This window comes from Euleptes europaea, chromosome 1, assembly GCF_029931775.1.
Source record: "Euleptes europaea isolate rEulEur1 chromosome 1, rEulEur1.hap1, whole genome shotgun sequence".
Taxonomy (NCBI): Eukaryota; Metazoa; Chordata; class Lepidosauria; order Squamata; family Sphaerodactylidae; genus Euleptes; species Euleptes europaea.
Window position 1 is genome coordinate 158,932,183 of NC_079312.1, and position 12,644 is coordinate 158,944,826.

The 12,644-nt window shown below is 48.4% G+C and overlaps 1 protein-coding gene across 1 annotated transcript in view; it reads left to right on the forward strand.

The window, feature by feature from the left end:
• The first annotated feature begins 796 nt into the window (after positions 1–796).
• The window catches only part of DGKA (diacylglycerol kinase alpha), a 34,398-nt gene continuing 22,550 nt past the window's right edge, over positions 797–12,644 (forward strand). Inside the window, exons 1-9 of the mRNA XM_056853773.1 lie at positions 797–860; positions 1,340–1,435; positions 2,174–2,250; positions 3,387–3,528; positions 3,791–3,871; positions 4,437–4,486; positions 7,181–7,255; positions 9,907–10,026; positions 11,752–11,869. Coding sequence (XP_056709751.1) covers positions 797–860; positions 1,340–1,435; positions 2,174–2,250; positions 3,387–3,528; positions 3,791–3,871; positions 4,437–4,486; positions 7,181–7,255; positions 9,907–10,026; positions 11,752–11,869 — 823 coding nt within the window. The remainder of the gene's footprint in view (positions 861–1,339; positions 1,436–2,173; positions 2,251–3,386; positions 3,529–3,790; positions 3,872–4,436; positions 4,487–7,180; positions 7,256–9,906; positions 10,027–11,751; positions 11,870–12,644) is intronic.

The following is a 12,644-nucleotide window of genomic DNA, read 5'->3' on the forward strand; positions in this document are numbered from 1 at the left end:
TTGCTGGAATTTGTGAGTGAGGAACAGTCTGGGGCACAATTAGCGCATTGCTGAGTGTGTCTTCTGAAGCATCCCGAGTTGCTTTTGCTGGCCATAAGCCATTGGGCGAGATGGACTCTTCATAGAATAGAATCATAGAGTTGGAAGGGACCACCAGGGTCATGTAGTCCAATCCCCTGCACAGTGCAGGAAATTCACAACTACCTCCCCACACACACACCCAGTGACCCCTACTCCATGCCCAGAAGGTGGCCAAGATGCCCTCCCTCTCATCATCTGCCTAAGGTCACAGAATCAGCATTGCTGACAGATGGCCATCTAGCCTCTGCATAAAAACCTCCAGGGAAGGAGCACTTACTACCTCTCGAGGAAAATTTGACCCAGTCAGAGAGGGACATTCTTGAGTTCTTAATGGATACCTTTCCAGTCCCATTCTCAATTTCCATGAGTTTCCTTGTGGAAGTGAGCAGGTGAAGGGCGCCAGCGAAGCCGGCTCCCTGCAAATTCCCACCATTGCAGTAACCGGCGGGATCGCATCTTTTTACAGTGAGTGTACAAACAGTGCGGCGCTTCCGGCAATAATGCACAAAATGTTGGCGCGGTGACTCCTCCATTAAATATTGATGGGATTGGGGCTGGCACCATCCACAAGCAAAAGGATATAAATTGCCAGACTGCGTTCCCCTCTGCCTTCCAGTGTGGACGGTCCTGACATTAGCCTGTTGCCTGGCCTGGGAGCCGCTCTGCCGGGGACCTTTATAACCCTGGGCGTGTGTGAGGAGGGTGGCCTATGGCAATGGGCTTGCTCTGGGGTAAAAGATGCAGCAAGTGGTCTGCCAGCTGTCCACCCACTTATGCAGGTAATGGGGAACTGTCCCTTTAAGAGGCTGCATGTGTGAGCATGTCACCAATGAAGGGGGTGAGGTACAAGGAGTGTAAGTGTGGAGGCCGTTCCTGGGAAGGATCCGTCTATTCCCAATTTGGCGATGCCCCGCCACCCTCTTTTCTCTCTGCTCCAATCACACTTGGATCGAGAGCACAGACATTCGGATAGCTGTGTTCCTCCGGGGGTTAAATCTGCCGGTGGCACTTCTCCCTTTCCTCGGCTGTGATGCTGGAGCCTTGCCTGCTCTGTGGCTGCATGTGCGGTGGCGAAATTCCCGGTCGCTGCTCGGGAAACCAATTGTGCCAGTGAAGAATGTGCCGGCTCAGCGAATCGGTCAAGAGAGCGTGAGGAGGGAGAGAGCAACTGAGCCCAAAGCACCCCCCCTCTCTCTCTCTCTGTTTCATCTCCATCCCTTGCTGCCTCACAAGATCTCCTTGACTCCCCTGTTTGCAGGCGTCAAGTGGAACAAGGAGGACACGATGTCCGACAGCAAGGAGTGGGCCACGCTCAGCCCGGAGGAGTTCACCCAGCTGCAGAAGTACATTGATTGTAAGTTGTTTTTCCTTCTCTCTCTGTGGCTGTAGTTTGGTCCCACCCCCCTGTGGGGAGGAAGAGCTGGTAGGAATGACCGTCGCAAGAGGGAAGCTTGCGTTATAAAAGGGATATCCCTATCCGAAACCGAAGGTCACTCTGGGACATAATCCCCAAAATTGGGTATATCAGCCTCTCCTGTGTCATTGAGCCAAGTGGGATTGAGAAGGGGGAACCAGCCATCCCTGTGCCAGTCTAAGGGAGGTTTGTGGTATTGCCAAAGGGTCCGTTTGTCCTGGGGGCCACCCACCACTACCCCGGCATGATGATAACTGACTTGCTGTTGCATGTGGGAGACCGAAACTGTGCCGGGTAACCACAGGGAAATATGGAGGAAGGTGGAAATCAGTTCCATGAAGGAGCTTGTGGGGGGAAAGACTTTGGATTCTGCTGAGCTTGGCAAGGTCAGGAGGGTTCTAGATATCTACCTCCCTTGGGCTGAAAATTTTGGCCCACTACTCCCAAGCGATGCATGGGTAAACATGAACTTTCGTCGTGTCCCGTGATCAGGACTGTGAAAATCCTTGCGTCCTGCCATTTGTCGTCTTGCTGTGGTTTGCCGGTGCCCATTTCCCTTTCAGAATTAGGATTCTCATTGCCAGCCTCCTCCACCGTCCTGCCTACTACATCCTACAGGCATGCCACGTGCCAGGATTCCTGGACTGTACCATTTTCTCTGGTTTCTTTGCCCTACAGATACCAACAAGAAAGTGCAGGATGTCCTTCAGGAATTCTATGGAGAGGGTACATTGTCCAGGCACTTGCAGGGAGATGTGAGTAAGCTCTTTTCCTTCCACCCACCCTCAAATCTCTTACCTCGACCAGGTTGGAGAGCGCTGAATCTCTCGTTCCAGGAAAGGAATTTTGCCTCAAATATGTTTGCACATGAGGGGATCTTGCAAATGTGTCTTCCATTCCAAGCCCTGCGCACCACTTCCCACCTCAGCCATTCCCTGACCAGAATATCCAGCGTACTCTTCCCATCTCTCTTGTCTCCTGCTTGGTCTGTCGGGCCTTCCCTTTGCCTTCCCTTCCTATGTCAATCCAAAGCTTATCCTGTGAATCAGAATCAGATAACCTTTATTGGCATAATATTGATGGACACAAGGTCAGAGATAACCAGGTAGTACATATCTAGATTAAAATTAAGTTTGAATCTTAACCTTAACAGCTTCTGCCAAAAACTCCGCCACCTTCACCGTAACATCAGTTTAAATGTCATTCAGCAACAATTGCCATGTGGTTGTTCTGTAAGAGGCCATCCGTTTGCTGATTAAGGGTAATATAATATTTTTACGGGGTTCGTCATGTAAACAACAATCTAAGATAACGTGTTGTAAGGAGTCTGGCTGGCCCGTTCCAGATGGACATACCCTCTTGATGAAGGGAGTCTTAGTAAATCTCCCGTATAAAACCTTAGATGGAAAGGAATTGAGTCGTGCTAGCATAAATGCTCTCCGTAGAAGAGGCTCCTCAAGTGTACTAAAGCATTGCTGCATTTTTCCAGGCAATATTGACAACCCCATTTTAAGTGGGGAGCACATTGGCGGAGTGAGCGGGCATATGCTTACCCTGTGATTTCTCTTGCCTCACCTACCCCAAGTGCTCCTTCCTGCCTGATCTCCGTTTCCTGCTGTCAGTTTCCTGCTCGTCCTGTGTGCTGACTCCTCCCCTTCTTATCACCGCTCTCCTTGCGCTTAGTTCATCCCCATTAGATGGGGGCAGAAAGAGGGAGATTCTCTTCAGCTCTGTCAGTCAAGCATAGAAGTAACGGTGGTGTTAGCCAGGCAAAGCTTTGCCAACTTGGCCTTGCAATAGACTGCACCGGTAGTTCTAGCTGCATTGACTGTTTTCCTTCCCTTCACCTCCTTTTCTCTGTTTACTCCCCCATTGATGATGTCGTTGCCAGTCAATAGACTTTGAGGGTTTCAAGCTCTTCCTAAAAACCTACTTGGAGGCAGACGAGATCTCCGATGAACTTTGCCGCCACCTCTTCATGTCCTTCCAGACAACGGCAGGGCAGGACACAACAGAGGCGACAGAGCTGTCTGGTAAGGAGACTGACGTGGTTTTGTCTTGCAGAGGGGTGCGGGGAATTCTCCCGCCCTCCATAAAATAAACAACAAAAATCTCAATGCTTGTAAACTGCGGCCAGAATGCAGTACCAAACACCTCTGAGCACAGGCTACGCAAAGCAGCAGTGAAATAATCTGGATGTTTATTTGGAATATGGAGAATGGTGCATGAGAGAGAGAGAGAGAAGCCCCTCAACTGTCTGATTCCTCTTACCTCAAACCTCATTCTGCTTTTCAGCCTGTGGCTTTGTTTGCGTCAATGATGTCTCCTGTTACTTCTCGCTGCTGGAAGGTGGGAGGCCAGAGGACAAGCTTGAATGTAAGTACTGCAAAAGAGTCAAGAGGGAAAAGTAGTACGAGACCTGAGTTCAAATCCTGACCTTTTTTCGGGGTGTGTGCGCGTTTCAAACGTTGACAGGGAGAAATCTGTCTCTAGCAGTTCCTTAGTGCAGCCATCGCTTCATCCTCACCCTGCTGAAATGAGAACATCCTTGTCAGGGCAACAGCTGACCAGTTCATTTTGTCACAGACTCAAAAGCCATTTTGGCATCCCTTGGGGTACCTCCCCCCACAACAAAACACTTCTCTCCAGCATTCCTGGGGCCGTCATATGACCCCCTCCTTGCATGAGAATTGCTTTCAGTCTGTGGCTGCTCTATTTCTGAAAGATAATTGTAGGGAGCTTTGTGGGAGAGAAATTATCCTGTCCCAAAACTGTAGGGGAGCTTACTATAAAGCCGTACTTCTCCTCCATAGAACATAGCTGGACAATTGGGCCCCAAAAGAATGGCAGCTTTGTGTTGGGCATTCAGAATAGCAGAAGCCCCTGATGATCTCCAATCCAGAATCCCTCATTTCTCTTTCCCCTCTTTCTTCTCCCACAGTCACCTTCAAGCTGTATGACAAAGATGGCAACGGCCTGCTCGACAGTTCAGTGAGTAGTCCAAGACGTTCAGAAGCGACAGGTTAAATCTTGGTTATCCCTACCCCCACCCCTCCATCCTACAAAGCTAAGCCTTTGAAACTAGCGCTTTTAATGTCAAGACTGGCAGAAGTAGAAAATGGAGAGGGTATCCCCCCACACACACGTGCATGCACACAATTGCACACAAACATGAACTAGTGTGAATGTTCTCCTTTGCAAGCTTCATTTCAATAAGACTGTACAAGAAAACATCCAAGCATGCCTTACAGGTCAGATCTGTATCTCCCTGCTGTTGGCCTTTTATGCATGGCTGATCCCCTCACTGTCGCCCCCCCAACGATTTTGCTTTGATTAGGCATGCCGTTTCCGACTGTCAGAGGTCGCCTCGCTCTCCCCCTGCGTTTCCCCGCGTGTTCAAATTCATGATAAAACAGGTCCCTGAAAACCCAGGCAAAATGTGGGGGAATGCAGGGGGCGAGCGAGGCGACCTCTGATGGTCAGAAATGGCATGCATAATCAACACAAAAGTCATCAGAGGGATGTCGGTGAGAGAAGCAGCCGTGCATAAAAGGCCGTTGATGGTGCCCCAGCTCCACTGCCTGAGGGCCAAACTAGATGTGACAACATCCTTGTGGCCACCACAGAGCCACCACCATTTTACAAGTCATGTAAAAACGTGGCAAGGCTGCAGCATGGTGCTCTTGTCGTCCCCCCCCCCCAATATTCTCTTTCAAGTGCCGAAACAGCCATGGGGGAGGGTGCAGCTGTTTTGGTACTTGATAAGGCATTGGGGGGGGGGAATGACTCAGCTCACCATGCTGCCCTCCCAACATTTTTAAATGGCTTTAAAGTGGGGGTGGCCTCAGGGTGGTCAGGTTTAGGGTGGTCCTGAGCTGCCATCTCTACCTCTGTTTCATGTTCCTAAGGACTCCTCATCCTTTCCGCCACTCTCCCTTTCTTAGTATCCTGCCCTGATTTTTGGTTCGCAGCCTAGAGGAGGTCTCAGCCTGGTTAGGATTCCAGCCCTTCCAGCTTCTGCCCTTTCATTAATGTATTCTTTTTGAAAAGGACATTTGACATGCAGGATAGATCGATCTATGTTGTCTCCTAGGCTGCTTCCACACAGAGGTTTGCCCCTGTTTCTTGTCTAAACTGGAAACGGGAGCGAGACTTTTTCTGAGTTATCCGCATGACATCGTCTTCTATTCATTCTGTTTTTGTGTTTTTTGCCCTACTTTGCTGTGATTCCCCCACCCACCCCCCGGTCTGGTTTGGTAGAATTTTTTGGGAAAGATCGCAGTCCAAGTGCCTTTGCATGCTGTGTGGATGCGAAGGAGCATGTTTTGGCAGGTCCTGCCCATTTCAGCGCCATTTTCCGTGGTCACTCAAAGCTGCCTTTTCCCTTGTGATGTGTGTGTGTGTAAAGGGCCGTCAAGTCGCAGCTGACTTATGGCAACCCCTTTTTGGGGGTTTTCATGGCAAGAGACTAACAGAGGTGGTTTGCCAGTGCCTTCCTCTTCCCTTGTGCTACCCGAGGGTTTAAAAAAATTGCTATAGCTTAAAATTGATAATGCGCTATTGGTGTGTTAAAGGTAAAGGTAAAGGTCCCCTGTGCAAGCACCGGGTCATTCCTGACCCATGGGGTGACGTCACATCCCAACGTTTACTAGGCAGACTTTGTTTGCGGGCTGGTTTGCCATTGCCTTCCCCAGTCATGTCCCCTTTACCCCCAGCAAGCTGGGTACTCATTTTACCGACCTCGGAAGGATGGAAGGCTGAGTCAACCGTGAGCCGGCTACCTGAAACCGACTCCTGTTGGGATCGAACTCAGGTCATGAGCAGAGATTTGGACTGCAGTACTGCAGCTGACCACTCTGCGCCACAGGGCTCCTGTCATTGGTGTGTTAGTGACTGATTTTTTAAAAGCCCATAAAAGCCCCCCAGTGGCATGGGGGGAAATGACAGCTGCAGGGCTATGGAGAGAGGAAAGTGCTGGGAAAACTATTGTGTGGGCCCCTCAGTTGCCACTGCAGAGCCCTCTGAATTTATAGGCCATTTATGCATGGCTTTTTCCTCGCTGTCATCCCATTGACTACTTTGGGGCTTTGCCTTGATTGTGCATGCATTTTCTGCCCGTCAGAGGTCGCCTCACTCTCCCCTCATGTTTTTGTGCATTTTGTCCACATTTTCTGGATTCGTGTTTAGCCAGCATCCAGAAAACCCGGGCAAAATGTGCAGAAATGCGCAGGGAGAGGGAGGCGACTTCTGTCGGTTGGAAAATGCATGCATAATCAAGGCAAAGCCCCGAAGTAGTCGGCAGGGTGACTGCGAGGAAACAGCCATGCATAAATGGCCATAGTGGCAGTGGAAGGAAAAACCATTGCCATGTGGATGCAGCCTTACAGTAGCATGATTGGTGTATCCTCCCATCCTAGTCCAACTGAACCATACCTATCATATGGGTACGTGCCTGGTTTGTTGCATGTCTGGCAGAAGATCATCAGGCAAAGCTTTCCTCTATCTCTGCATCTCCTGCCAGAACTATGGCAGCCACCCCGTTTCTGTGCGGGCAAAGATATAATGCTGACTTCTGCTTACCCCCTCCCTCCTCGTGATCTGTTTGCATGCCCCCAAATTCTGTACTCCCACCTTTTCTTGTCAGACTCTCCTTTAATGCTAGCATGAAACTCTGTTCTTCGGCAGGAGGTGGATCGCATTATCACGCAGATGATGCGGGTGGCTGAATATCTGGAATGGGATGTCACTGAACTTAAACCGGTAAGTTCAGAGTTTACATGCCCAACTCTTGTTCGGCAGATACACAGCAGATAGCCAGGAACGACAGGGTCTGGAATGTGTACCCCTCTGAGATTATCTGTTGGGATTAATGGGGAGCATCTGAAGCAAGGGGATGAGCTGTTGTCTTCAACTCCAACATTGCACATTGGCATCAGGAAGGGGAAGCACTGAAGCCATGTGCCTTCATGGAGGAGGACTGATCAGTAGGGAAGGAGCAAGGGAGGAATGAGTTAAGGCAAGCAATGAGGTCGATGCATGAAATCTTTCCTCACTTAATGGGATTATTGTCGGAGGGTAGTCTCTCCTTGCTCTAAGTTTTCCGAGACAGAGTGGCCATGCAAGCCCCGGTCCCCTCATCCATCTGTACATTCAGTGCCACCACGTGAAGTCACATGAACACATGAAGCTACCTTATACTGAATCAGACCCTTGGGTCCATCAAAGTCAGTATTGTCTACTCTGACTGGCAGCGGCTCTCCAGGGTCTCAGGCAGGGGTAATTCACATCACCTCCTTGCCTAGTCCCTTTAACTGGAGATGCCGGGGATTGAACCTGGGACCTTCTGCATGCCAAACAAAGGCTCTACCACTGAGCCACAGCCCCTCCCCAAGTCTAGTGTTCATATTCCACTGTAGAAGGTGGGAGGACTCTAGACTGATAGGAGTGGAAGGGTGGCATCTTGATATATTCTGGGACCTTAGACCACTGCATCACATTGTCTTTTTTGGCTGAAAAATATCTTCATTTCCCCAAAGTGAAATTATATGTGGCCTTTATAGATCTTCGAGGCGCTTTTGACTCTATTAACAGGCCAATCCTTTGGGAGAAATTGGAAAAATTGCGAATAGATCAACGCCTTTATGGCTATTACGCAAAATCCACCTTTCTAACACCTGCCAAGTTAAAATAGACAACAACGGGTCCCTGACCAATAAGATCCCAGTCACCAAAGGTGTGAAGCAAGGCTGTATTCTAGCCCCAGCCTTGTTTATTCCTTTCTGACCTCCCATCCCATACGTTTAATCAAGGTAACCATCCCCCCCAAGCTGAATTCCTACCATGTGCCTATATTGCTATATGCAGATGATGCAGTGGTGCTTTCTTACACCAGAATAGGCATGAAGCGGACATTATCAGCCTTTGCTTCTTACTGTGATAAAAACCTTTTAAGTATTAACTATACCAAAACAAAAATATTAGTTTTCTCCAGATCATGGAGACAGGAGATCTGGGGAATTGGGGACAGGGAAACCGAACAAGTCAAAACATTCCGCTACTTGGGTTTACTGTTTTCCTACAACTTGAACTGGTCTTTACATAGGGAGCGAGCTATGTAAAGCTATCAACTAAGAGTAAACTTTCAGTTATTGCCCAATTTTATTTTAGAAATGGGAACCAATTTGTCCCTGCGGCCATAAGAATTTTCCAGACCACACTAATTCCGCATCTATTGTATGGAGCCCCGGTGTGGATCCAGGCCTTTAACAAGGAGGTAGAAGGGATTAATATGTCATTTCTTCGGCGTATACTTGGTTGGTTATCATACACTTTGTGCGGAACTAGGCCTCCATTCTATTGAAAGCAGAGCCTGGATCTCAACTATCAAGTTTTGGCTGCGCGTACATTTTGGTGCCCCCTCAAACAGCCTTATAGCCAGTTTGGTCACTGACCCGTATATATCCAAATGGTCTGAATTTATTCAAAAGAAAATCAAGACCTTAGGCATTGATATTGAGGGACTGGCTAATTCCGAGGATGCCTATATCCTCCGGACAATCTCAGGGCGAATTAGGGATATTGATTCGCAGAATATAATTGCAGGAGCAAATAAGATCTGCTCCCCTACATATTTTGGCCTTACTTTTCAAAAAAACTAACTGGCCGATTATTTTTCCAGCCTAACTCACCCGTTCCAGCGCAGGGCCTTCATGCTAGCTAGATTAAATATATTCCCATCTGCTATAGTTTCTGGCAGATACAGTGGCATACCCTGGAATAAAAAATTTGTACCTGCCAGATGGCAAAACCAGAATCAGTTGAACATATTCTTCTGCATTATCCCCTGTACCATAATTATCGTTTAGAATTAATAAATCCCCATATTACACCTCCAGAAAATACAACACATGATATCATTAAATTTTTACTTGAGGACAAGATTCCTGCTGTCACTGAACATGTGGCAGAGTTTCTGATGGCTGTCATCAAAACAAAACAAAAGAGTAACGATTAAGTAAATGGTATAAAATTAACCTAGGTTATTTGAAAGCGCTTGGCTTCATCATCAGATAGAGTGCCGGGGTCTATTGTAGCTCATAGTCGCCTGTTGGATATATTTATTGTTATGTTCGTAGGATAGAGTGTTTATTATATATCTTTGTACCATTGTTATTTTATATCAGTGTCCTTTCTATGCCAATAAAGGTGTCTGAATCTGAATATATTCTGGAAATAACTGCAGAGACTTTGGCACACCTTTAGGGGGAGAATGCCTTGTCCTCAGGAGACTTCCTATTTAAACTGTAGGGGAAGAAGACATGACTGATATGTTAACTGGAGCTGAACAGAATGCAGCAATCTCTGATACTGCTCCCCCTAACGCTCTCTTCCCCCATCCGCTTTCCACTCAGATTCTCCAGGAGATGATGCGAGAGATTGACTATGACGGCAGCGGCACAGTGTCTCTGTCCGAGTGGCTCCGTGGGGGTGCCACAACTGTCCCCCTTCTGGTGCTGCTGGGGTTGGAAGCTGTAAGTGTGAGAGGGGCAAGGGGCAGGAGAGGGGGGAGGGGATCGGAAGACCCCTGAGCCACTGCATAATATCGAGGGTGTGAGGTGTACGGTCTTCCCTGGTCTCAGACACTCGAGTCAGGAGTTGATTCTTGCCAGAAGCACCCAGTTATGCTACAGGCTACCATGGAACAGTCTCAAGGTGCACCCTGTTTGGGGGGGAAATGTCAATACTGAATATATATGATTGACTTCTACCAGGTCAGACTGTAGGTTCTTCTAACTGCAGTGCCTGTTTCTGGTTCTTGGAGAAAACAGACAAGATACTGGGAGATCCGTGATCAGATCCTCTTAACATCTTTAAAGACAAACAGCAGCTGGGTGGAGACCAATTTGGATAGAGAGTGTGGTGTGAAGAGAGAAGAGCTTAACCCTTCCATCCCTGCATTGTTTTGTAGATCAAAACCAACCAATCCCCAGAACGTTACCAATCCTGGAAGAGGGGGAAAAAGACAAGTGGACAGCTAATAACTAAGCAAGTTGGCTGATACACCCGTGTAGGGGCAAAAGGGGCAAACCCCTTCTTCCCCTTTGCAGTGACCCTGATCTGAATCGGGGTCCCTCTGAGCTGCTATTTGTCTTTTTTAAAAAGTTGAAAATCCCTAGTGTCGTGTTTCAGTTTGACCCCGAACCAGAGGAAGTGCTTGCTGCCTTAGACCCTTTTAATTGGTGATGCCAGGGAATGAACTAGAAACTTTGTGGATGTGAAGCATGTTCTTTACCACTAAGCCATGGCCCATTCTAGTAACAGCTGTATCAAACAGCAAAATCCCATTGCATTGTTCCCAAAGCTTAACGCCAACAGCAATGAAGCTCCCACAGTACTGTTCTTGCCCATAGCAGTGTTGTGGCTATTTGGGTAGTCATGTGTGCAAACTCCTCTCTTCTATGAAGCTTAACGTAGCATTTGTATTCATGGGACAGGATATTCTGAGGACCCAAAGGTGTGTGGGCTCTCTGCCGTCAAGTCACAGCTAACTTGTAATGATTCCATAGGGTTTTCAAGGCAAGAGGTGTTTGAAGAAGAGTTGGTTTTTATATGCTGACTTTCTCTGCCACTTAAGGAAGAATAAAACTGGCTTACAATCACCTTCCCTTCCCCTCCCCACAACAGACACCCTGTGAGGTAGGTGAGGCTGAGAGAGCTCTAACAGAGCAGTACTAGCCCAAGTTCACCCAGCTGGCTTCATGTGTAGGAGTTGGGAAACCAACCCGGTTCATCAGATTAGCATCCGCCGCTCATATGGAGGAGTGGAGAATCGAACCCGGTTCTCCAGATTAGAGTCCACCGCTCCAAACCACCCCTGTTAACCACTACACCACGCTGGTTTGGAGATGGTTTGCTGTTGCCTGCCTCTGCATGGGCTGAGAAAGTTCTGAGAGAACTGTGACTGGCCCAAGGTCACCCAGCAGGCTTCATGTGGAAGCGTGGGGAACTGAACCCCGTTCTCCAGATTAGTCCTCCCGCTCTTAAACACTACACCATGCTGGCTCTCAGGGCTCTTACATATACACTTGTAATGTCATTCCCCCCACCCCTAGCCGTTAGAAACATTGCAATTTCTGTCTGAAATTCTGACCTGTTTAGAGCTTCTTTTCTCCTCTTGAGGAGTTCTGATTTCTCAGCGAGCCACGCAAACATAACCTGCCGTTCTCGTAACCGCCGCCTTTCTCTGTTGCCTTCAGACCATGAAAGACGATGGACAACACTTATGGCGCCTGAAGCACTTTAACCGCCCGGTTTACTGCAACGTGTGTGAGACGCTTCTTTTGGGGTTGCGCAAGCAGGGTCTGCGCTGCAACTGTGAGTGAGTCACTGTGTCCTTGGGATACAGGTGGGGAGAGGACAGGTGAATTTGTTCTTTTTTCCCGCAGGCAAGGGGTTCTCTAGCATGTTTCCACCACTATGGCCTGGAAGGGACTCGGGAAGGTTATATTTGAAATGAAAGAATCTGAGGGCAGGGAAGGAAGAAGAGCCCCATTTTTTAAAAAAGAGGGGTCTTCAGAACATCTCAGGGCACCACTACAGGTTGTCAGAAGCTTGGATTTGCCCCTGCCTCTCTCTCCCCCATCCTCCTGGTAGCATCTAGTGTAACGCAACAAGGCGCTGTCACGTCACAGGTTGTGTTATCCTAGATGTTACCCAAAATATTGGAGAAGGAGCAGCTCTGTATCTCTTGTAATGTTTTATTAACAAGGACATGAAGGCGTACTACTTAAGATCCTCAGTGATGTGCCTTTAAGGTAACTTGATGTCAGCAAATGTCATGTCAGTTTCACTCACATGGGCCCCTTCTGACATCACTTTGGGGACGCAGGAGCTGTTGCTGCGTGGCACCTTCCCTTGACAGTCTCGGGTCACGTAGCAAAAACTAACAACCCAGCCAACTTCCTGTGCATCATGCTTCCTGGGATGCAGGGAAATGGGGGCATGGAAAGGGGCCGTGTCATGATGTTTCTCCCACATGATGTGGGGCTTCTGACATTACTGGAGTGCTTGGCACATTGCAGCAGCTTGTCCTGAGAGTGAAATGCAATCATGATGTTTACGGGCAGACAGTGTGAAGGAGCATTGACCC